The sequence below is a fragment of the Mustela lutreola genome, chromosome 14 (assembly GCF_030435805.1).
Source record: "Mustela lutreola isolate mMusLut2 chromosome 14, mMusLut2.pri, whole genome shotgun sequence".
NCBI classification, from domain to species: Eukaryota; Metazoa; Chordata; class Mammalia; order Carnivora; family Mustelidae; genus Mustela; species Mustela lutreola.
The window spans coordinates 36,234,936-36,260,518 of record NC_081303.1 but is presented as its reverse complement, the minus strand read 5'-3'; the positions used below and the strand labels follow the sequence as shown (position 1 = coordinate 36,260,518).

General features: G+C 57.1%; 1 protein-coding gene across 3 annotated transcripts in view; it reads right to left on the bottom strand.

Annotated features, from left to right (window-relative positions):
• ITPKB (inositol-trisphosphate 3-kinase B) overlaps positions 1 to 25,583 on the bottom strand; it is an 87,515-nt gene that overhangs the window by 7,265 nt on the left and 54,667 nt on the right. For 2 of the 3 annotated variants that reach the window (XM_059146883.1, XM_059146885.1), the window contains exons 3-5: positions 5,926 to 6,025; positions 4,520 to 4,733; positions 526 to 730 (exon numbers count right to left, since the gene is read on the bottom strand). In XM_059146883.1, the coding sequence (XP_059002866.1) occupies positions 526 to 730; positions 4,520 to 4,733; positions 5,926 to 6,025 (519 nt within the window). Of the gene's footprint in view, positions 1 to 525; positions 731 to 4,519; positions 4,734 to 5,925; positions 6,026 to 11,279; positions 24,716 to 25,583 lie in introns of those variants that run through there. The other variant, XM_059146886.1, reaches the window with a different exon arrangement.

Genomic DNA, 25,583 nt, shown 5'->3' with positions numbered 1-25,583 from the left:
GGGCACTGGGGCGAAGGGACAGCCAGCCAGGTGGACGGCCCATCTCTGGGGGAGGGGAGGGGTGAGGCAGGGAAAGTGCTGGTGGGGACACTGGCCAGACAGTGACCAGAGGTCAGAACATCCAGCTGGAGAGGGAGAGGTGAAGGATTGGGGGGTCGTTTCATACAGACAAGGAGAGAAAAATGAGCGCTATGGCGAGGGGGAGAGCATGAAATTTGTAGCCAATCCGAGGGCTGGTTGCAGAAAGGAAAGAAAATGCTTGTTTCAGAGGACAGGGAGAAGGGCGAGTGGCTCTCTCACCCCAGAGCAGTGCCCATGGGACCTTCTGCAGAGGTGCTGTCTGCCGTCAGGCAGCTGGCGGGCGGGGGGCTTCCAGTGAGCCAACCCCGACGCTGGGGCCCAGAGTGGGCCGAGGGTCGAATCCCAGCAGGGCCCCAGTGGGGACCACGGCCTGTGCACTTGCGACCCCATGGGGGCACATTGGAGCCCCTGTCCCCTCCTCAGCTGGGCGCCTGCGGGCCTCACCTTGATGCCCTCGATCCTAAAGCCGAGGGTGGCCGTGGAGCTGATGGTCTCCCTCCACTGCATGTACCGCGGCTTGGTCACAGCCCGCTGGGCCTTCTCCTCCTCGGTTGGGGCGTCAGGGTCCACCTCGACCATCTTCTGGTACATGTCCTTGCGGAGGCTGGGCTTCTTCCGGGCCTTGGTGAGCTCCTCCTCCAGGTAGGTCCTGCGTGGCGAGGGGGGTGTTGAGGACCGCTGGCCGGACCGCAGCTCCAGCCTCGCCCGTGGGCAGCTCTCAGCTTAGCCCAGGCGGGTTGCCCAGAGGGGCCCACGTGCACTCAGGCTGGGAGACCAGGGCTGCCTAGGGAAGGGGGTACCCCACGCCAGCATCACTGGGGAAGCCTGGAGGAACCCAAGGTCCCACCCTTCTAGGAAGGGTTTAGACGTCCTTGGCTCTCTCACCCCCCTCCTGAGTACGAAGGCCAGGCCAGAAGGTGGCCTCTGAAAGGCCCACAGTGGGGGAAGGGGAAGCTCATGGCCGGTACAGGGAGCCTGGGGGCTCCATGGCCAGTGCTCTATCGCAGATGTACTGGCTCAGCCTGCCTTGCCCACCCGTGCCCCCTCACACTGGAGCCCCCAGCCCAATGGGCCCTGGAAAACGTGGCCAACACCCGCACACTGCCCTGCCATCCGCATGTGCGGGCTGGGCCTGCCGGCTCAACTGGCAGGGGTCCCCGGAACCTGGCGAGGTAATGGCAGCAGGGGCAGGACTGGCTGAATCCCTCACCCCCCCTCGCCAGACTGAGGTGGACAGCTACCCCCAACTGCACACGTAGGTGTACGCAGACGCACCCCTGCTCCCCAATCACACCCCTCTCCCCCGCCCCCGGCTCCATGGCTGCCTGCTGCGAGCCTTCCTGAAACAGAAGTCACAGCACTGAGCTGCCGCGAGGGAGGTTTTCAGCGCGGGCCCCTTGTGGGTGGGGGCTGCCCACAAGGTGGGTGGCTGTGACCAAGGTCTGGCCCCCCTACCCCTGGGTGTCCCAGGCCCTGCTCAGCCACTGCCTGTCACATCTGCTCCGAGCGGGACCAGAACAGACGGCACATCCACTCGTGAGGTCTTTGAAGGACAAGGTTTCAGAAACCACTATATCAGATACAAGAAAAGATCAAGTCCCCGGGTGTGAACACGGGCCTGGTCATTAAATGGCCTTCCATTGTGCACACAGCCCATACATGCACTCACACTCACACACGTACACATGTGTGCACACTCACACCCACACACCCATGCGTGCATACACACCCCACACACTCACACCCACTCACCCACACACTCACGTCACTCACCTGCCCACCCACTCATGCACTCACTCCTCTCACGTGCACACCCCCCATGCACACCCTTATGCATGCACACTCACCCCCCACCATGCACGCACCCCCCCATGCACGCACACTCACACACCCCCGTGCATGCACACCCTGCTGGGCCTGCAGGGCCGGGCCAGTGATGTGTGGAGTCCCACTGGCCTGTGTGTGGCTGTGTGTGCGTGCTGAGTGGCTGGAGCAGGCTGGCCATCCCCAGTGCTCCTGAGTGTCCTCTGGGGGCCTGTGGGGTGGGTGGGGGGCTCTACTTCTGCAAAGAGCTTTTATTAGTTTCTCAAACGGGAAGGGGCCTCAGCTCTCAGTCTCCTCTGACTGGGGCTTTCTCCAAAGCAGACCCCACAGTCCCCCCGGGGTAGAATTGCTCACCCTCTGGCAGAGGAAATGGTCAGCAGCTGGACAGTGGGGCCCATGCTCCCTGACACTGGCCCTGGGGAAGGCGACACCTCCATTTCACAGGGGGGAGCAGAGGCCAGCTGCAGGGGGGACCGGCAACCATATGGAGGCCAGGGCACCCTCGGAAAGGCAATGAGTCCGTGGGGAACCCACAGCTTCCACGCTAAGGCCACTAATGGCTTCAAAAACTGTGGACGATCCCAGTCTCCACCCACCAGCCCGATTTGGATGTCAGAAGGGCACTTCTGACTCTGCCTGGCAGGCCACACAACACACAGGACCACAGGGCTGCATTCGAGAAAACTTGCCAGAGCCACATGAGCCTATGTCCATGTGGAATCCCAGCCCCGTGAGGCCCCTGGTTTAGGACACTGCAGGTGCCCATGTCACCTGCTCCTTAGGCCCCCACCATGGCCAAGGCTGCCTTTGCTGATAGGCCAGCCGGCTTCTTCCTTGTGTTAAGTCTCCACCTGTCAGGCCAGGGACTCAGGCCTCTTCCGTTTGGCAAGAACGGGCCACACTTTGGGAGTGGGCACGGACTGCTGGTCTTAGGGGAGGTGGTGAGGTCAAGGATTCTGGATGGACAGAGCTGGGGAGGCAGCGCAGTCCCCGCAGAGACACGGGGTGCCATGGAGCCCCCTTGGGGCCTGGTCTGGACATGCTGCCCTGCCTGCCCCTGCTGGGTCCCCTTCCCCTGTGGCATCAGTGACCCCTGCTCATCTGGGCCATGACCCTGCCTTTGAGTGGCAGGAATGCAGAGGGGTCCGTCCCTGGCATCGTGAAGCAGGGAGGAGAAGCTGAGGCAGGACCCCTTCTGCGGAGGCCCCCCCCTCCCCTCCACGCGCACTCCGCTCCCACACCACGGCCTCCGCCTCGGGGCCGCCAATGGGGGGACTCAGGGGACAGAAGGCGGCCTCAGGTGGAGAGGGCCCCTGTCCCCAGCAGTTTCCTGAGGAACAGACAGGTCCACAGGGCAGCCTTTCGGGACCCACTAGCCACAGGTTCTTCCCTCAGGCTATACTTTTTTTGGCCACGGTTGGAGTGAACTCATTGGAATATTTATGCGTCTTCCCTGGAGGGGACCCATCCTGGTGTACGCTGCGAGGGCCTTCCTGGGACAGAAATAAGACTCTGTGGGAGAGCAGTGGCCACGTGGTGCCTGAAGGGACAGTCTGTTTCCTCCTGTGGGCCAGAGCAGTGAGGGCCTTGGACAGAGGGAGGGAGGGTGGTCAGGACACGGAAGAGCAGAGTGGGGCCTGGACCTCCCCCACCTTGGTCCCTGCCTGGGGACAACACAGAAGGAATGCAGCCCGCAGGGTCTGACTAGGTTGACAGTCCCAGGAAGAGTGAGGAGGGAAGGGAAACGGGGCTTCTTCCCTGGCCCTGGCCTCTATCACACACACACAGACACGCGGGTCTTTCGCATTCTCCCCTTGGAAGAAATAAATCTGCTTCCGCCACCCAAAGCAAACATAGGCCCCAGGGCCCAGACCTGCCAGGGCCCAGTCAGGCTCCTGGGAGGCAGGACAGGGCTTTCAGGACAGAAGGAGCTGCCTGGGGACTCCTGCGACAGAATGGTCCAAGTCTGAGAGGGACGAAGACACCATGCAGTCAAGACAGGGCCCAGGCAGCAGACGGCATGGTCTCGGGCCCTCTCTGCTCCTGGCTGCTCCTCCTGTCTCCTTCCCTCCCGAGTCCTCCCCTGGCTTGTCTCCCCGGGCAGACGCCAGGGCTCGGACCCGATTCCATGCACAGGCCCATGCGCCCCCTTACAGCTTCTGTGCCTTACGTGGGGCCCCTGGAGCACCCCATGTCTGCCAAGGGAGCAGCTTCTGGGCTCCACTTATACTCGAAGGGCAGGCGCACGTCTCTGCTGGCAAGCCAGCACGTTCCAATAACGGGCTCTCCCTACCCCCAGGTGTGGGCACAGGAGTCACAGGAAGGGCCTCTACCCCAGCCTCCCTATGCGGCCACCCCCTTGCTACTCCGAGCAGCACCCCGACCCCTGCTGCCCAGAGAGGCAGGCAGTTCTCTCTGCCTTCCCCAGGCTAGCTCAGCACAGAGCCCACCCATTCCCGGCCCCACAGCTTTTGGCTCTAGAAAGGGGAGGCTGTGAGGGGCAAAGCCAGGGTCCCATCCCCTCTGCATGCCATAGGACAGGGCTGGGGCAGGGAGGGGGTTCCCGTGGTCCCCGCAGATCCCCAAGCCTGCCAGGTGCACACGCTGGGCTCACCGGACACCCATCTTGCAGTCCATCACGCAGGGCGAGTCGAAGGCGGCCAGAAGGTCGTCCATCTGGTTGTAGCGCTCTCCGTCCTTCACCACGTCCCCGTGGTAGGCGGGCACGAAGGGCTTCAGCACGTCGGCCATCAGCCGGTCCAGGCAGCGCTGCTCACACTCACAGTGCTTCTTCAGGATCCTGCCATTGGCTGCCGCCTTGAAGCTCCCTGTAGGGTGAGGGAGGAGGCCCTTGGTCCCTGACCCCCCACCCCCAGGCCCCAGCTCCCCAGGCAGGTCTCCTGGGGCTGCCCCCAGGGTCCCCGCTTGTGGAACAAGCCTTTCCGGGGGCGTGGACGCAGGTCCCGGCGGCCAGCCAGTTCCCTGGCTTCCCTGACCGCAGGCTCCTTGTCAGAAGAGGACACCGGCACGCGCAGCTGGAGGGCCCCATCGTACCTCTGGTGTTCCCGTGACCACCCCCAACCCATTGCTGGTCCTGCTTCTTGGGTGATGAAACCGCCTCTGGTCTCAGGACGGAAGTCCTGGGAGGGCCGGCTCCAGTCTTGGGACAGGGACACTGGCTGAGAAGCGGGGGTCCGAGGCACTGCCCACCTGCACAGTGCTCCTCAGTCACACTGTCAAGGAGTGTTTATTTAGGAAGGCGTCTGTCCAAGCACCTGGGGCTGGGCCCAGGTGTTGGGGACATAAAGGAAATGTCAGATCCCATGCTGGTCTGTGGTCATGAAGGTCAAGTCTGGGGCAGCCGCCCATACCTCCCCAGAGGATGATGCTCACTAAAGGCCCCCTACCTGTGGACTGGCCGGCTCTTGGGCTCTGGGGTGACAAATCCCCCCTCCCTGGTGGCTGGCAGGTGCCCTGGCCAGCTACACCTAGGACCCTCCTTTGTTTGTGGGGTGACCTGTCTGCACCTTCCCCACCTACAAGATGGGGGACAGAGACTGTGTTTCTAAGAACGTTGTGACCCCCAAGACTAAGGTGATTTGCGCATACAGTAGGCGCTCAATGAAGCGCTCTGTATGGCCTCTTTGTCCCAGCTGATGCAGGAGTGGTCAAGCTTCAGGGCTGATGATGTCACAGGTTTTATTGATGAGTCCAGGCAGAGGACATGCGGACGGGGAGAGAAAGCCCGAAGATGGCAGGGACGGAGGAAGGGGGGACATGCATTGGGGGAAGGGGCGGCATGGGCTCTGGAGGGGGCAGCTGTCCCCAAGGCAGGGCTCAGGCCACACCCGGTAAGTCTGGCTGAGAATGCAGACACTGGGGTCTCAGAGAAGCTGTTCCAGACGCTTCCGTCCCCGGGAGTGTGCAGGACCAGACCTGTTTTGCCCACAGGCTCTGGGTGTCTCCCAGGGGAGCTGGCGGTCCGTCAGGAAAGCTGTGGGGGGAGGGGCGTGCCGTTACCTGCGTGTCCTGCCAGCTGGATCCAAGGGTACTTCTTCTTGAAAGACATGACAAAGGGAGACCAGTGAACCATGTTTTTTATTTTCCTCCATGATTTGCTCTAGAAACAAGCACACAGAAAAGTCTCCATTAGAAAGGGAACAAGTACTTTCTGATTAGGATGAATTCAAAGCAAGGTAACTCACTGCCGGTGGCCCCCAGAGGAGAAGTGGCACAGCCTCGGGGCAGGTGCCCTTGGCAGCTCCGAGGACCTCTCCTCTGTCACCCATGCGGTGTGTGCACCGTCAGAGGGAGCCTGGCAAGGCCTGCTGCCCAGCAAAAGGCCCAGATGCAAGGGCACCTTTACGGCAAGGGGTGACAGGTACATCGTGGGAACAGGAGGACACATGTCCCCTGTCCAGCGCCAACAACCCCTTCCACTTTTCCAGCAAGGGACAACTAAACCCACCCTGTACCCTACCCTCCTTGCTCCTCTGGGGCCTCAGGCTCCTCCTCTGCCTAGTGAGGGAGGACAGCGGGTCCCCCAGCCTCCCTGCACGGCTGGACCCTCCAGGACTCCAGGAAATGGCCTCAGCGTCCCAGCAGGCAGAGGAGAGAGGGTTGTGTCCCCTCACACTGTACCTGTGGGTGCGGCAGCAGAGGCACTGTTTGCCTGCAACAGACCCGAAGGGAGACTTTGCGGAGGGTCCCTGGGGAGAGCACTCTGCACCCCATGGCCGGGGCGCACAGGGGCGAATGTGCCGGCAAGTCCCTGCTCTCCAACGTACTTCTTTTTGGGTGTCTCCCAGGTAAAACCTGTGTGTGCACGCGCGCGCACGCGTGTGTGTGTGTGTGTGTGTGTGCGTGCACGCCCATGGACAAGGAGCCAAGGGGCTCCTTGCACAAAAAGGAGAACTGACACTGACTTAGTCCCTTATTTTACTCTGCAAGAAGCATGCAGGGCCATCACTATCCCGTCCACGGGTAGAACTGAGCCCTTGGAAGTCAGTGATGAAATGAAGCTGGCCCACAAAACCTCCATCTTATACGCCCGCCTCACAGAAGTCTTCTTCTCCCCCCCAATCCATGTTTCTCCAGAAGCACACAGCCCCGCATTCACTTTGGGACAGAATCTGAGACGGAAGACCACGGGAAGACCACAGGCCCCAAACACAGGCGTCCCTAAAGGGGGGTGGGGACCTGCGCTGAACAGTGCCACAGGTCCCTGAGAAAGCGAGTCCCCAGCCAGCAAGACCACAGCACGAAGCTACGGGGGGCTCCGGGGCTCTGCGCAGGGGAAGGAGAAGCTAGGAGCTCTGTGGCGGGTGGGGGGCGAGGAGGAGGCCCCCTGCCTTGGCTGGGGGGACCCTGTAAATGCAATGTCCTGGTTCCCTGCCCCACAGCCGCCAGCTATCACCCTCAGGACGGGGGCCCCATCCCTGCAGAGGCTGCGGGCGGCCAAGGTGGATTCAAGGTTAAATCAGCCGCCCCGGGTTTTCTCTCTTTGCCGAGACTCAGCTGCTTCTGTCATCAGGCCTTCAAGTGAAAATCTGTTTAAGGAGAATTCCTCCCTACTAAACCTGCCAGAAACCCTCACCCTGCCACCAAGACCTAATCTATTCTTACGCCAGGCCATGTGACAAAAGGGCCGGGCCTCCACTGGCAAGGTTGATCTTCTAGATCCTTCTGATGGAGATCACCAAAGAAGGCTAAGGAAGGCAGAGGCGTGACTTATCTCAGCACCCAGAAGGCGGCACAGACAGTGCAGTGTGGGGGGGCAACAACGGAAAAACCTTCTTACAGCCCGGGCGGTGGCCTGATGGGCCGGTGGGGGAGATGCTGAGGTCAGCACCAAGCCAGAGCACACAGCCAGCCACCATGCAGGGGACAGGGGTGTGACAGGTGCAGCGTGGGAGCAGGAGGACACGCATTCCCTGCCCAGGGCTGACCCACCCCATGCCACTTTCCCACCAAGGGACAACTAAACCCACCCTGCGCCGCCCCTCCCTGCCCCTCTGGGGCCTTAGAGTCCTCCTCTACCTACTGAGGGAGGGGCCGCTGGTCCCCCAGGCTCCTTGCACAGCTGGACCCTCAAGGGCTGGCGTCCCCCACAGGCAGTATGTCACCTCGCATTGTATCTGTAGGTGCAGTGGTGACAGACAACCCAGGCTAGCGAGGGGCATGCCAAGATGGGTGGGTGCTGGGAAGGAAGGCCTTCATGGAGGCTGTGACCGACAGAGGCAGGGCGGGGACAGACCTGGGGGAGAAGGCTCCTGCAGGCCTGCAGGCCCGTGGGATGGAACCTTGGGTCTGGAACAGCTGGGTCCAGCAGGGGCTGAGGGTGAGCGGCCGACACCAGCTCTGGAGGCTGAGCCGGGAAGCCTGGAGCAGGGCAGCGTGACGGTGCGGGGGAGGCAGGTGGACCCCTCCCCCCGACTTGTCAGATGGGATCAGCACATGCGTTCCCCTGATAGCAGGAGCAAAAGCCACTCCATGAGGATGGGGTATGTGTGGGAGAGTCTGAGCCAGAGATGAGGGGGGACTCGGGGGGCAGGGGGTCCTCAACAGTTCATGCTGAGCTCTTCTGCTCAGGCTCCTTCCCGGCATGAGGAAGCTGCCTCTCCCATGAAAAGGGCCAAGGCCACGAGAGTCCTTCCATGCCAAGTCTGCCCAGGGCGGTCAAGGGCGGTGGAACATTCTTGCCTGTGGGTTTGCATGCTGGGGGCACCCAGGCAGTGCCGAATGTGACTAGCACCACCCAGAGAAAGCACGGGCAGGTGGCAGTTGGGCTGGGAAAGGACCGTGCAGGCCACAGCCGTGGGAGCACCGGGAGAGGGAGGAAATCAGCCCACCCCTGCCCCCACCAGGGGGTGGGTTTCCTCAAAATGGGTCCCCTGGGTAGTCAGGGAGCCGCTCTGCTCAGGGTGAATCTTCGGAGCCTCCTTTAGCAGAGGAGCCCAGAGCCTTTGGGAAACACGCTGTACCTGGCACTCAAACACCAGATACGTCCCAGATCTGACCAGGGCTGGAGGGCTGCACTTGGGATGCTATTGGAAGCCCTTCACAGGAAAGGAAGAACTACGCAAGGCCCTCCCGGCCGAGCAGGTGCAGTGCCCTAGGGCAAGCTTTCGTCTGGACTTTGCGGTCAGCCGACCCAAGTGAGCTCTTTCAGGTAACGGTGCCGGTTTACCGAGGGGGGTGATACCCCGCCACACAGACCCCTCATGGACCACCCCCACTGGTCAAATAAGAATGATCTGGGTTTTGCTCTGTTTCCTCCATGAGTGCAGGGGACCTGCTGCAGGCTGTACCTCGCTCGGTGAGAGCTGGGGCCTCACTCTATGCTCCGGCTGCAATTTAGGAGGAAAAACGCCAAACCAGCGGGACGGGGGAGGGGAGAGGCCTGGAGATGTCCGATGTTTGGAAATCATTCCAGGGAGTTCCGTCCCCTCGCACCTGCCAGGTCAGGGAGAGGAAACGGGTCAGAGAATGTGGCGCAGTATGTAGGGGGAGGGAAACCTCTGAAAACAGACCTCTACCCCCTTGGTGCCTGAGCCTGGCCCAGCCCAGACAAGCCTTCGCACCACAGCCAGACCGTCTCAGCAGCTCAGACTTCGAGCGCCTTGCATCACCGGCCGGCGGGAACCGGGATGTCTGGCACACGCGAAGCTGCTCTCTAGAGGTGGGGGCCCACGCGGGCAGACGCCTTCATTCAGCCTCCAAGCGCACAGGTTGCCCTAGCCCCAGAAGGGCCCGGAGCAGCCCAGAGGCCCCCAAGCGCCCAGGGCGGACACGGTCCCCTAGCCAGCGGGGCCACAAGTCCCTGGCCCGAGCCCAGGGGAGGCAGCCTGGCCAGCATCTGATGCGAGCCTCCCCGTGAGGCTTGTGGCTCCTGGGGAAACACCATTCTCTGGCTGCTTCCCCAGAAGGCCCGCTTACGCTGCAGGGGAGCACTGCCTCTGAAAGATGGAAGGGCTGACCAGGATCACCTCGGAGTCTGGCCTTCGTCTTCCAAGGAGCAGACAAGGAGGGTGGAGTGAGGAGGAGGGAGCAGGGACCCAGAGCGGGACTGGGTGGGGGGAGAAGCCAGGTCACCCACAAAGGACCAAGGATATGACATATGGGATTCCTTGTCTAGAACTTCGTAAGACTGTCAACACGAGGATGGCAGAGCCCGAAGCAAGCGTGGGGCTTCTTCAAGGTGCTTTGTGGCCACCCAGCTCTCCCACTTGGGAAGCTGTCCCTGCCTCCTGTGGGGGCCAACTGCTCAGCCCGTTGGCGGGAGCAGGTGACCTGCTGGGTCCTGACCTGCTCGGCCTTGGCCTATGACAGTGCTGGGGGGAGGGGAGGGCTCCACTGTAAGTGCCTGAGACTCTCTTTGGGGGCTCAAAGCACTCATTCCCCTCCTGCCTGTTCTTTGGGTCTGGCCTTGCTCTGTCCTCCTCCTCATGGGCTGGGCAGAGAGTGGACCTCATGGAGGTGTTCAAGCCCAGTGCCCAGCCTCCCTCACAGGAGCTGCCCAGGCCGGGGCCCTCTCGGGCCTGCTCCTCGCAGCCAGCAACTGGGGTAGGGTGGGGAGAAAGGGGGGTGACACTGGAGGCAGACACTCCTTTTTCCAAGGACTGCCTCACGGGTTGCATACGTTCAGGCGGCCGGCACCCCCCCATTCCCCCATCCCCCCGTGGAAGTATGAGCAGCAGTTCACTAAATGTACTCTCCCCGGCCAGGGAGATCCTGCAGGCAGGCAGGGCTCCACACACCTCTCCCCACCTACCCACAGAATCCTGCAAGAGTGTCGGTCTCTGCCCTCAGGACTTCTCCCCAAGAATGACTGCGGAGGACTCCGCTAAATCAGCACAGATCGGACCCACCTTGCCCAGGAAGCCTGCCCTCTGGGTGTTTCCAGAAGGCCCTCCCTGCGCACACATGCACACCAGCTCTTATCTGGACGAGTGTGAGTCTCCTGAGAGACAGACCCCTGGCCCCTGGCCCCACCAGGCTTTCCCTTGCAGGGGGGTCCCTGAGCAGGCACCCTGGTCAGCCCGGCCTGCAGGCTGAGTCAAGCCCCACAGGATTCTGGAGGAGGGAGACCAAATCCGACAGGCCCCCCTGGGGCCATGGTCAGAGCCCCCCGATGCCAACTAAGGTTCCCAGGTAGCTGTGGACCTCCCAGCCGTGGCAGCGAGCAAGTGTTTGAACCTGGACCCTTTGCCCCCATCAGTGTTCTCATCTGCAAAATGGGCTCAAGAACGTGACATGTGCCCTGCGTTCCCAAACAGGGTGGCAGGGAGGACCAAGGATGTGATAATACAGGTGTGCAGGTGCTCATGGGACAAGACAACCTCAGGTGTTCATTTTGCTTTTTCTTCTGTATCTTCTTTTTTTTTTTTTTGTAATTGAACTAGTTTTCACTCCAAGGCAAGGCAGATGGGCAAGAACCCAGATGGGTACTTCCAGCAGGTCAAATCGTTGCCAGGGGGCAAGGAGAGAAGCTAACTGTGTGACTAACTGCTCGAGAAGCTTCCCCCTAGGTGCTCCCAGCTGCTGGGAGCTCCTGGCCTCAGGGGACAGCTGGAGCCGGTCAGAAAATCAGCAAAGCTGCCAAATCACCCCATTTCACATATGTAGAGGTCTGCCAGGTGCCCCGAAGTATAGCATTTGAGGGGTAAGCAGTGAGATTGCTACGCACATTTCATTTTCTAACAAAAGGGGTTTTATAGACTTTTGTTAACTTTTTCCCACCGAATCGGTTCCCCCAATTTTCTGCTTTTTCCTCCAGCACTTCCCTTTTATAGAAATAGTCTGGCCCATTGGCTAACTTTTCTTTTTCGATAATTATACAGAGTCTCCATTTGTTTTTGTTCTAAGGGTAAGAGAGACGAAGAGAAATCTTGAAGATGTCAGAAAAGGGGCTCTTCTCTGGACCCTGGGATTCTCCAAGACAACACTTCCGGAGACTGGGGTTTGGGGCATATGTGTGGGTGCACGCGCATTAGCGAGCGGTCCTAACCCAGCTGAGCACATCACTGATGTCTCCTCCCTCACCACACTGACCAGTGTGTTCTGTTCTGCACTGGAGGACAGGTGTTCAGAGAGGTTAAGGAACTTGCCAAAGGTCACACAGCTTCCTGGTCCCCACCATTTAATTCAGAGGATTTTGTTTTGTTCCAGCCAACAGGCTAACCAGCACCCACCCTGCTCCCCATCCTCTCTGCCTGTTCTGGGCCTATCAGCCGCTCTCCCAATTAACACAGCCTCAGATCAACAGCGAGGACTCTTGTCCCCAGAGCGACCTTGCCGACAGGCCCACTGGGCCTCATTCTGAGTGCATTCCCAGCACCACCTCCCTGACCCACACTCCCTGGCCCACCTCACAAAGTCCTGAGAGGGGAGGGCGAGAGACCAGCTCCCCCCCAAGGGAAGAGCCCTCTCTGCCTCAGTGCCTTTGTTTTGCTCTTGCAAAAGGCTGAGCGAAAGTCACTGACTGAGGTGTCCATGTTTGGAAGAATGCTTTCTTTCTTCCTTCTTCTTTTGGTCTCTCTGAAACAGCAGTTGGGGTTTCCCTGGTGATCCTTCCCTTCTGTGCTGGGGAAAACCCGCACTGCTCCCAGGCCCAGGCCAGCCAACTTTGTTCATTGGATTCGCCCTGGCAGAGCCTCCGAGCCGGCAGCTGGCATGCCCGGGCAGGTAGGGGCCCCTGACCCGACGGCTCTCTCTTGGAGCCCCGCTTAGAAACCTGGCTGGGGCCCCAAGCGAAAGCCGTCCCCGCCAGTGGTGAGCTGTGCGCCTGGGGGTGGAGGGGGGCTGGTGAGGGAAGATCTTCCAAAACCAAGACCCCGAGCCACCGGAAAAATTAAGCCCAAGGACTTGGCAGGGCAGGTAGCACCAGCTAAAAATAAGAGTCCGGGCTTTAAGACCAACCGCCATCCCCCACGTTAACAAACAAGAAAATTCCCCTAAAAACCAAACGCAAAGACTTCTGCAAAAAGACCTGAGGAATGTTTTCTTTTATTCCCGTCTCCTCACGTGATGTTCTCCAGGCTGGGGGGGGGCGGGTTCAGAACACCTTCCCCGGAGGTCATGGCGGGGTATGGCTCTTCCTGCCTGCCCTTCGGAGAAGCCGGCAATGGAGGGTGGATTAAGTACCCGGAGTGTGGAATGGGCGGCTGGGCTGGGGCCGGACAGCAAGGACGGGCAGCCCTCTCTAGCCCCTGAGGCCTGCTACCTCAGCCATTGCAGGCGTGAGAGGTGGGAGCTGGCCCAGGTTCTCATGGTGAGGGCCGCTGAGCCCAGGCTCTGGGGTAGAGGGCCTGGTCGGGACCTCCAGCTGCTGCTTTAGAGTAGACACTTCTGATGTGAGCTTGGCCCTGCTGACCCTGTGTGCGGGGGGCTGCCCCAGCCACTCAGTGCCTTTCAGCACATTCTGGCCGAAGCCAGGAGAACCCTGAATGGCTGCCCAGCTCTGCACCCCTGGTGAGCTCCCTCCTTCCCGTGGCAACGAGAGGCCCACTTTCTGGGCCCAGACACAGGAGTCCTCCTCAGGGTGACTCTCCCAGATCTCAACCAGGGGGCTGCCCTGGCCCAGCCAGCGAATGCCCCCTGCTGCCACAGGAGGGAGCTGGCCCCCCATAAACACGCTGCTACTCCCAGAAGCCTTTCCGGCCTTATGTGTCCACACTCCTGCTCTCCGGCCCTCTCCCACCCTCTCCCATCCACTTGCTGGGGCCTGGATTTTTCCAGAAGCATCTCCACATGGGGTTTGGAGGAGCGCCCCCTCCCCTTCACTCAGGTCAGTCCACCCAGCAAAGAAAGCTCTCCTAACAGTGCACATTCCAGACCCGCCCTCCTCCCCAGCTCCTAGCTTTGCAGGAGCTGGCGTCCCAGGGACCTGCAATCTTGCCAGCTCAGCCTTGGTTGGCTAGCCAGGGATGGAGGTACCCTTCGCTCAAAATGGAAATGTTCCTAACACTCCCTACCAGGCAGGGCCCATAAAGGCTCCATCTCTGGTCTGGAAGGTCACTAACTTGGCTCCTCCTTCCTCCTCCCTCCTGGGCTTCATCCTCTTAAGAACTAAAAATAATAAAGGAGGGCTAGAGGAAACACAGAGGAGTGGGGAGAAGCGGGGGATGGAGGGAGAAGGACACACACACACACGGAGACTGGGGGGGGGGTAGAGGAAAACCTCTGAACGCACAGAGGCCTCGTGCACCTCTCACACCAGGAGCCAGGCTGCGGGGCCTTGGGGGCTGGGAACCAACAATAGGAGGAAACGGGGAGAGGCCAGGCCAGGAAGGGCCCTGGGGTGGGGGAGGGCAGCCTCCAGTAGCTGACCTCCCAGTGGACAAAGCTCACAGGACAGAAGAGCTCAGCTTTTCCTTTGGGAAAGGGCACCCAGGGCTCTGCCCAGCTGGCGGGAGGGGGGGCACACCCCTGTGACACACACCAGGGCCCTTCCCTCCCTCAACCTCACCTATCCTTCCCCAGAGACCTTATTTTCACTTTGGTAAAACGCAAAGACACAAAGCCCATTTACAGAGGGTGGAAATTTCCTGAAGGTCCTCATTGCTCAGCAAGGAAGAGTAGGGCTACACAGCACCCCCTTCCCTTGCCCCCGGGGGTGGGGGGCAATTCCTCCCGGTGGGGGAGCCAGCCTGGCCCTACACTCCTGTTCCCACTTCTTCCTTGGCCTGGGGGCGCTGGAGGCCCTCAACCCCCTCCCAGCTCCAGGAGACTAAGCAATCTTAGCGGGGGCAGGCCAGCCCCATGGCATGCGCACTGCGCCAGGAATGGAATAAGCAGCTAATAGGTACTGAGTACGAGGGCCAGATGCCAGGCTCAGTAAGCATCATGGCGGTGGGACACCAGTGCCTTGACACACCGCACAGGGACTCTCGTTCTCCTAGGTTATGGGTGGGGACACAGCTTGTCCAGGTTCCACAGCGGGTGAGTGGCAAAAGCAGGATCAGAACCCAGGCATCCTGGCTCCAGGGTCTGCGACCTCCCAGCTGCATAGAGCCAGGAGGAGAGGCTGACATTCCTGGCTGGGGGCATCTGGTGGGTCAGCAGCCTCTTGCCAGCTCAGATGCAGAACAGGAATCCCACCTGCCTGTCAGGATGGTTTTTTGGATGAAATTCCCTGTGCGTAGCGCGGGCCCCAGACCCAGCATCCAGTAACCTAGTGATGTGATGACAGCACGCCTCCCACGGGAGGGGGCTGGTCTCTGAGTCCCACAGGGGGCGCCTCTCTGGGGGATAAAACAACGGCCGAGGCTCCATGTTGGCTCAGCAGACGTGAGCCGCATGTCCTGGGCCCCTTTTCTTCTATTCCGCAGCACAGGCCTTTGGATCCCTCCTCCCACGAGGGACATGCAGAGGGTGAAGGCCATGGCCGGCAGGAAGTGGGTCCCCACAACGGTCCCATTCCCTGCCTCAAAATGAACTCTGGGGGAGCTTGGGCCGACGGTCAACAGACTTTCTGGAAGTCCAGAAGGCCCAGGAGCTGCTCCTTCGGAAGCCTGGTGCTGGAGACAGCTGTGAGAGACAGCCTGGCCTTCGAGCCACCAGCCTGTGTCCCCAGCGGACACTCTGCTCCCCAATCCCCCTCCCCCAGGGACTATGGTCTAAAAGAAGTCTCTTTGCTTCTTCCGGAAGCCTCCACTAGGCAACAGAGCTCAGCTGCCCGTTTTTGTCCCACATGGGGGTATGACATTTAGACAGCCAGGAAAATGCAGGGAGGTTTTCTGTACAATGTTGAGGGATCTAAAAGGTCATCGTCCGTCCCTGCAGTTCTCAGAAGCACAGTGCTGCTACCAACAGAGCCCTCCTGGCTTAGGGGCTCTCACACTCTTGGGAATTTGGAGATACCCTGAGATTGAAACTCTTTGGGTTATGAATCAGAGACCACTAGACAGAGCAGAAGCTTTCCTCCACCTTCAGCTTGCTAAAATGTGACCTCACTGGGGGCATCTGCGGGGGCTCAGTAGGTTAAACGTCTGCCTTTGGCTCAGGTTGTGATCCTGCGGTCCTGGGATCGAGCCCCAGTCGGGCTCCCTGCTCAGTGGGGGAGCCTGCTTCTCCCTGTCCCTCCCCTCGTGTTCTCTCTCTCTCTCTCAAATAAATATATAACATCTTTAAAGGTTGCCCTCTCTGGGCCAAGGATGTTCACGGACACAATACTGCCTTCTAAGTAGCTTCTGAGCATCCAGAAAGTGCTCGTAAGAGATTTGCAAAGGGGCTTAGTCTGGGCTAACTCCGAAGCCAGATTTTGGGAACTCCCACGAAAGGAATTTCTAAGACGGAAACTTTTCAGGAATGCCACACGAGAACTTCCACGCAGCATCAAATATTGAGCTGTATTTAGGAAGTATTTCTAAGCAAGCAAGATGCGTTGGTACAATTCATATTTCTGACAGAGCCCACGGATTTGCCTGGGGTTAAGCAGTGGTCAGCAAACAGGAATGTGGGCTTGCAGAGATGATGGTCAGAAACCCAGAGCTTGTTTCCAAAGCAGCACCCAGCCCTGGATCCCTCCTTGAGTCCCCCAGCCTCCTGTTACCTCCCGGAGCCCATCAGGACAGAGCTGGGCTCTTTGGAGCTACAGTGCATCTGTTCACGCATTCATCACTGCAGGCACAGGAAACAGGTTGCTGAAAAGACGCAGCAGCGAACCCCCAAGTATGAGCCAGACTCATCAGCTCTCAGAACACAGCTGTCCCCCGGGTCATCTTGACGTCTGTGCTGGTACGCGTGATTTTCATAAACAGACTGACTCATTGCCCTTCCCCGTGTGTCTCTGTCAACTGGGCCCTGAGTGCTTACTGAGCACTTTCCTGGCAGCCCGAGTCTGCAGGGAGAGGCAGGGAGTCCCCCGGCCTCCCAGTGCCAGAGAAGCCCAAGGTCCAACTGGAGGGCAGACCTGGGAGGTCCTGCCTCCAACCCCTCCCCTGGAGGCCTGCATGGGCCAACAGCAGGGGGGGCTCCCACCCTCCCCAAGCAGGGACACCCACATCGGTTGGCTTCACTTTTTGCTTTAAGCTACAGTGAGTTTGCATTTAGTTTATATGGAGATAACTTACAGCAGCTCGCATGGGTTTTCCCAAAGCTGCGGGGGCTCCTGCCTTCTCCAGCTCTAGCGTCACAGAGCAGAGGGCCAAGAAACACAGCCCTTGCACTGTGAGCTACACGACAGCCCCCTGCAGAAAGTTATTTCAGATTCCTCCCTCCTTCCTCCTGACTTGCGGGCAATAAAGCATGATTTCAGAGACGTGAGTGGGTCATCTGAAACATCAATTCTGGAAGGCTAGAGGCTGAGGACCGGACTCTGAGTAAATCTTTCCTGCCGAGGGCTTTGGCCCTGAATCTGAGGAGCTAGAGAGGCGCTTGGAGGACGGGCTGCTCCGGGCAGACAGGGCGCTCTCTCCCCATGCTCTGGCCATAAGCAAGAGGCAGGAGCTGAGCAAGCGCAGAGAGCAGCCCTGGTGTGACCCACACCTGCCATCCGCTGGGTGTCACGCGTGTCCTGGAGAAAGATAGAGTGGCCTCCATGAGGTGGGAAATCTGTCCTCCCGGCGATTGAGAGCTACCAGGAAGGACTCTGTCCCACAGAGAGGGACTCCGGAGGCTCACCGTGGCCACAGAGACCTCTGGCAGGCTCGGCCCCTCAGAGGCCTCTGGGGATGGCCCACATTTAGGAACTGTGACATCGCTTCTAGGGAACAGGACCAGCTGGCTGGCTTCTTCCCCTTAACTTTCAAGGCTATTCTTAGGGCACATCTGTCTCTGAGCGAGGTCACTAAGGAAAAACCCAATTAAAGAAAATATTTTCAAGCGGTCGTCATTTCAATCTTGGGAAAAGGAAGCAAGGCACTAAACCAGTAAAGAACCCCAGAATTCAGGGTGACCCAGGAGGAGAATGGAGAGTATGTGGCCTGGGAATGCGGGTGGCTGGGCTCTGCACGGAACTCTTGGCCAGCAGGTCGTGAATGGACCGGCAGCTTCGAAAACTCTTTCCTCCTTCCCTCCCCAAGTCAGGTCCGCTCCCTGCCTCACCTGGGGGAGTCGGGTCAAATTCCCCTCAGCCCTCAGTCGGATCCAGAGTACAGCCACTTAGCGACATGTGACCACATGATGTGGCCCAGAGACGCTAGGCCAGAAGTCATGTTCTTTGGCAACAATTTATTTTTTTCGAAATTAGTTGCTGACACAAATGAGGACATTTCACACAAAAACTCAGATCTCCAACCATCTGTGCGATATGTGGCCTACCGTTCGGTGTGGCATCCCTTACGAGCTAGACCTCAGAGGACACCTGGAGATGGGTCACCAGACCCACTTCCCACATTAGCACCTGCCCAGCACCTGACAGCAGGTTCGTCAACCCGCTGGATTTAAAGGCAAAGAGGAAGGGGATGGGCCGAGGATGGGCTCAGGACCTCTGTTGGTCCTAAGTAGTCCATGTGCCTGTCCCGTGAGTGTGGACAGACCTGTGACCTACTGCGCTGAGCTCTGTTTCTCCATCTGCACAAAGAAAGGAAATGCACAGCACTCTCCACGCCTCAGACCTCACAGAGGATGATGTAGGAAAGCAAGGGGACACTCTGAACACCTGACTGTACCATATGCAAGGTAGGACACTGGCCATTCGGGGCTAAAAGATCCAAGTATAATGCCTGAGGAAAACTGGCCCCTCTAGTTAGAAGATTCTGGGGAGAGGCGAGTGGGGCAGTGGAAGCCCACGACGCAGCTCAGTGGTCACCAAAGGGAGCTGAAATAGAAGCCGGGACTTCTGAGCCACCCAAGCACGCCGCCACAGTGGGGACTTCATTGTCTGCTTGCCAGAGAAGTGGAACAACACTGAGTCACAGCTGAGCAGCGCAGGCCCTCACTGGCCTCTGGCCTCTGTCCCCCATCGGTAAGAGCAGAAATTAGAACCGGGGCACCAGCCACTGGAGACTGCCAGCCGCGGCCCGGCCTGGGACGGGAGACATGATAGCGTTGGACTGGGCCAGGGGGAAGCCCCGTGTTACATGTTGGCCATAAAACTCAACAATCAATGCCAGGGGCAAACTGGAGGGATCCATGCCTCTGAGTATCCACAGCCCAGCGGCCAATACCATGGATGACCCACGCCGCCAGGCAGGCCCTCTACATTTCAGCCTCAAAAACTTTCTAGAATTTAAATCTCAGCATGTCAATTTCAGGCGCCTCCCTGCTTTAAACCTTTGCAGGCGGGGCGCCTGGGGGGCTCCGTTGGTAAAGCGTCTGCCTTTGGTTCAGGTTGTGATCCCTGGGTCCTGGGATCGAGTCCTACATTGGGGCCCCTGCTCAATGGGGAGCCTGCTTCTCGCCCTGCCTCTGCCTGCCTCTCTTGCTCTCCATCTCTTGTGAATAAACAAACAAACAAACAAACCTTTGCTGGCTTCCTGAAAGCCTTCAGGATAAAGACCAGACTCCTACAGATGATCCTGGAGGGCTCTTGCCTGCCCCTCCAGGCACCACCGCCCCCCCCACCATACTGAAGAAAAACCACCTGTTTGCTGAGACATATCAGACTGCTTAATGCTTCTGAGCCTTCTGGACTATTTGCTCTGGCAGAGACGCCTCACGAAATGTGCCCAGAGAAGAAATCTTCATCCTTCAAAACCCCACCCAGGCATCACCTCCTCCTTGTGCTTTCCTCAGACCTCACGTCCCTTAGCCTGGTGCAGAAGCAAAGGGACCATATCCCTTCCATGGCCCCTGTGCCCCAGACCTCGCATGTCTGTGTGCTGCACGTCTCAGAGCAGACTCACGTGACCGGGTTGTACTGCAGTGTCCCCTCCAGTGGAGGGACTGTCTTCAGGACATCAAAAGTCTAGTCCACCCTGAATCCCTCGGCCCCAGCACACTGCTTTCTCAGGCTCAGGAATCAACCAGGGCCTAGTAACTAAACCACTGGGAGCCCCCCCCAGACTCAGCCTGGTCGGGAAGACAGAAGTGGAGTCTCACCAGAATCCCCAACCCAACCCCGGAGTCTGACTTAAGGTTGGGGGGATGGGGTGAGGAGGGTGTTCTGAGCCAGGGAAGGAAGGCTCACTTTTGCCCAGAGGTTAAGAGCTCAAGGCAGTGGCCTCCAAGGACCAGCACTTCAGGGAAAGAGGCAAATGCAGAGAGCCGGCAGCAGAGAGGAGCGGGGCTCGGGCACACAAGGAAGACAGAGCCCCCCAAAAGGCATCCAGGGAGATACTCTGCACATCAGAGCAAGAAGCCGCTGGAGTTTGCACCCCCATGCACCCAGACCACGGCTGAGCAGACAAGACTCGGGTCTCCCCACACCCAGGCTCACGCTGGCCCCACACACAGGCCACCTCCTTTTATGAGCCGTCCCTCCGAAACTGCTGTGCCCCTTCCCTGCCCCAGTTTCCTGGCCCTATCCTGACAGAAGCAGGCCCTGGGGCTCTCTCCTGAAACCCCAGATCTGATGGCTCAGCTGCCTCCTCTTTGCACTTTGCTGGTTGGGATGATTTGCACCCATTCAAATCCCACAATGTGTACGGTACGGGGTTCCGTGCTGTGTCCTGGGGAGCCACAGTCCACGGGGCTGAGTAACTGTACAAGAGGGTCAGGACCATCAGTGACCTTACAGAGGCCCAGGCATTGGGCCACGGGGACTTAGTTTCTTTAGGAGACGGGAACTAGATTAAGGAAGCCTTTGGGAAAAGGTGGCACTTAAGCTACACTGTGAAAGGCAAGGAAGAGGCGTGTCTGTCTGTGTAATTTGGGGCCTGGAGAAAAAGGCTTGAGCAGAAAAACAGAGAAACAAAAAAGGCCCATATAGGGACGCCTGGGTGGCTCAGTGGGTTAAGCTGCTGCCTTCGGCTCAGGTCATGATCCCAGCGTCCTGGCATCGAGTCCCACATCGGGCTCCTTGCTCCGCAGGGAGCCTGCTTCTCCCTCTGCCTCTGCCTGCCACTCTGCCTGTGCTTGCTCTTGCTCTCTCTCTCTGACAAATAAATAAATAAAATCTTTAAAAAAAAAAAAAAAAAAGGCCCGTATAGAACAGCTTAGCTCAGCACCAAGCCCTAGGCCATTTAACCTCAGAGGCAAGCAATGAAGAGGGCAAACAAAACTATAATGAAATGTTATCACCAGGAGCTGGCAACTGTGGACGAACACACACCCACCTGCCTTCCTTCCCCGTCTCCGAGCCTCCTGATTCTATACATCTGCTGCATTAACTGTTTTATTTTAATAATACATGCGAATTTCAAATTCCCAGCTATGTTAGCTATCCTTAATCACACCACACGCCACCCACTTCAGGAGCTCTCAGGTGTGAAGTCAGCCCCCCCCCCCCCCCCCCCCCGCCACGACGAGATGCACAGGGAGACTTCGTGCTTCGGGGCAAAGTCACAGGATTCGGAATCTGTTGCAGGGGGCCCCACTCAGCACGGCTGGCATCCCCTCCAGAGTCCCCTCCGGAATGTCCAGAGCAGGCCAGAAATTGATGGTGGGAGCACAGAAGACAGACCGGGGCTCCCTCTCTCTGGCCTGTTGGTCAAGGACACTCTTGCAGCTTTAGGGACGTTTAAAATTTCTCATCAGCAGCAATGTTGCATCAATCCCGGAGAAACAGAGGCAAGGACAGGAGGATAATTTCCGGACTTACGGAAAGGGGCAATTGGTGAATTTCTGCCATGTTCATCTTCATTTTTAAGATGGTTTCTCTTTGTATTTCCCCTGCTTCCATGGAAGGAAACTATTCAAAATTAAAATCAATAAGAGGTGCTCTGCAGTCCGCTATAAAGGAAGGCAGTCTGGCAAACCAGCTCTGTCCATCAAACATGAACAGGCAGAGGAGATCAGGTCTTAGGAGTCTGACAAATGTATAGGAGACTCAAAATAGAAACTAGAATGTTTCCCACAGACCCATATATAGGCGTGATTTCTCCCTTTCTCCTAAACATGCATTATGTATTTAACAAGTATTATACTGAGTGATGTAGAAAGTATGGAATCGCTGTATTATATGCCCCAAAATAATATAAACCTCTATGTTAACTAGACTGGAATTACAATAAAATTCAATCAAAAAAATAACAAGTACTAGATCTATTACTATCCTCCCTCACCATATACAGTTGTTTTGTTTTGTTTTACCAGCATGATTAAATATACAAAATTCAGCAGAAGAAAATTTCACTGTCTGCAATCCTTTTCTGGCCATCTTCATTATGTGCTTTATTTCTTGATTATTGCTGAAAATAATTTTGTCTTCCAGGAGAGAAGAGTGTTAGAAAAATCATCCACGCCAGGTGCCAGGTATGCAGGATAAAACCACTGGTTCAGCATCCCGGATGAGATATCAGGGGGAGAACAGAAGGTGAGACTTCGGGAAAGAAAACCCAGCCAATTTCCTAAACTGACAGCCGGGCTAATGTCCTGGGGCCACAGTCCCTAGAATAATGGACAGAAACGAGGGAGCACAGTAGTAGAGCTTTCTTGGACTATCCAAAATGTAAAACGTCTAAGGATCAAAGGCAAAAAAAATCCACCAAACCAGAGTAAAAGCCAAATCAACTGGAGAAAGTATTTATAAAATATATTACTGTAGAAGGTTTAATACCTTTTGTATATAACTCAGGGGTGAAAAAACCCCTCAGATGCCAAGAGATAAACTTGGCAACCTACACATAGTGAAAACAGCAGGGTGTTCTTTCCCTGTGAAATTAGAGAGAAACCAGAAAAATAGTAACAGGAGGGCTCGGGGGCGGGGAGGAGGACACACAGGAAGGACCGATACCTGCTGGTGACCCTCAGGAGGAAGCAGCCCAGGGATGTGTGTCCAAGGCCATCAAAATCCCTAAATCCTTCATGAGCTATTTTTCCTCTGGAAATCTACTTAAGGAACTATGGAAAAAGTTACAAGCACCAAGATGTTAATGATGCCATTGTTTATTTCACAATAGCATTGAAAATAGCCTGACGCCAACAACAGAGGAATGATCAAGTAAATCTCAGGCACATCCTTGGTCTGATCATTAAAGTCCTTAGCCTTAGAAAGACACATGGAAAAGTCTGTATTAATATTCAGTGGGGAGAGGGGTGGGGAGAGTGGGAGGAAGCAGGATAGGCCATAAAACACGTACAGAGCTAATTTTTTAAAAAAGATTTTATTTTTAAGTCACCCAACACGGGGCTCAAACTCACAACCCTGAGACCAAGAGTCAGCACGCTCCACTGAGTGAGCCGGCCAGGCATGCCGGGCACCCCGTCGGGTACATGCTTTTAAAAGGCTGGGAGGAAACACACCAATTTGTAAGAATAGCTATATTCGTGTGCACGTCTGCATACCATGTTTATACTGAGTTTTTTTTTTTAATTTTTTAAAAAAATTTATTTGACAGAGAGAGCGAGAGATCACAAGTAGGCAGAGAGGCAGGCAGAGAGAGGGGGGAAGCAGGCTCCCTGCTGAGCCACATGCAGGGCTCGATCCCAGGACCCTGAGATCACGACCTGAGCCGAAGGCAGAGGCTTAACCCACTGAGCCACCCAGGCGCCCCTGTTTATACTGAGTTTGACAAAACTATTTGGTCTCTGGCTCTGATTTTTTAAGCTATTTATTGTACTATGCTGTACAAATGAGGAAGCACCCTCAAATCTTTTTGAATTAAAACAGAATACATATTGACCAATTAATTCGTAATCAACAGAATCGTTATGTTTAGTTATGATGGTAGGATTACAATGATGGACACCCTACATTGTCTTTACATCCGAAACATCTACAACACAGTTAGTTTCTTTTATACAATTCACGGAATATACATCCAAAAACAAACAAACAAACAAACAAACAAACAAAAAAACAGGTGATGTGAATAAATTCCTGCCCCCTCCTAACTGTCCCTTCATCTGATGGAGAAGCAGCGCTCTTTTCCCTTTTGTGCAGGTTCCATGAGGTCAGGACGGGACACTGTTCCGGAAATGGAACCCCGCAGAATTCTAGGAGCCCAGGAACCTGAGCGGAGGGGGTAACAAAGCTGAAAGCGTCCTGTGATGGCCCTCCCACTATTCACATAGTACCTGCTGGCCCCAGAGGGCTGAAAGGAATATGCAGAACCCTCCCACCGAGAAGACAAAACTGTGAGCTCCTCCAGGGCAGAGCCGGTGGGATTCATCCTTGTCCCCAGCTGCAAACACGGGGCGAGAGAGAGCTCAGTAAATGCGTCTGCTAAGGGATCACTGTCTGCACTGTTGGACCGACGTACAGTGGGCACAGCAAAGTCCCTGACAGTCCTCTGCGGAAGGATGGACAGACAGACAAACATGGTCCATCTGGGGGCAGCAAGCATTTCAAAGAGCCTCGGCTCTTCCCGATCAAGGGATTTTCCCGAACCCTACGCATGGGTGCAAAGCTCTTCAAGGCGGTCTGGAGCCTCTCGACACAGCCATAGGGCAACACGAAAGGCACTTCGTGTACATGATACGTGGCATATGTTTCGAATCTCTCGTCCTTTCCGCTCCGTCCTCTCGATCCGCACAAAGTAGGAAGCACCACAAGCCTGTGTGCAATTTTGATTTCCAGCTCGGCTAGAGCTGTAGGGAGCTCCAGCTTTATCTGCCCAGTGAGTTCTGCCAGGTGGGCTTAGAGACCTGCTTTTCTATTGTTCTGTGTAATGATGTGTACAGCTGTGGCACAGACACAAAGAGGGGCTTTACTTCCCGTTCTGGCTCAGTCATGGTGTCAGGTGAAGAACAGAAGGGGAGGGAAAGGAAAATGCAGCCAATCTTCCAAGGTGACAGCCAGGCTAATATCCTGGGGCCACAGTCTCTAGGTAAAAGAAACGAGGGAGCAGAGAGTCAGAGGTGGGATCACCACATGTGCCTCAGCTCCACTGCTCCCTCCAGCTTACTGGCCAGCCCCCCAGAGCCAGGGGCCCTCAGTTCTGGGCCATAAGAAGTTTGTCGTGCTGGAATCCATGTTTTCAAAGGCTCTGAGCAACACGGTGAGGGGCTGGTGGTAGGGGGATTCAGAAATTCTTGTGACCCAAACCAGCCCTTATAAATAGGTCTTTAAAGCACTAAGGTATTTTTAAAGATTCCTAAAATTAACAGCCTCTCTTGCAACTTTTTTACTCCCCCTGACACCCCTCCCCCCCGCCCCTTGGCTTTCAGTTTCTTTAGAATCCCTGTTTGCTTCCTTCTCCTCCTGACCTGACCACCAAGTCCCGCTCTGCTCCCCTTGCCGCTTCCAGAAAACCCGCCGCAGTATCCCCTGCGGGTCGTGCCCAGGAGCCCACCGTGTCTGTGCTCAGCAGTTCACCCACATGCCTCTGCCCGCCCCCCGCCTCCCCCACCCCTCCAATGAATGACTCAGTAGTCTGACTAACTTGACTCCAACCCAGCTCCCCGCCAAAATGAAGCTGGTTGACAAAACACCTTGGTGAAAGACGCACCTGTCCCCATTTCCAGGGGGGGCACTGCAGGGTACCCTAAAGTCTTTTTTTTTTTTTAAAGATTTTATTTATTTGACAGAGAGAGAGAGATGACAAGTAGGCAGAGCAGCAGGCAGAGAGAGAGGGGGAAGCTGAGCAGAGAGCCTGATGCGGACTCAATTCAGGACCCTGAGATCATGACCTGAGCTGAAGGCAGAGGCTTAACCCACTGAGCCACCCAGGCACCCCTACCCTGAAGTCTTA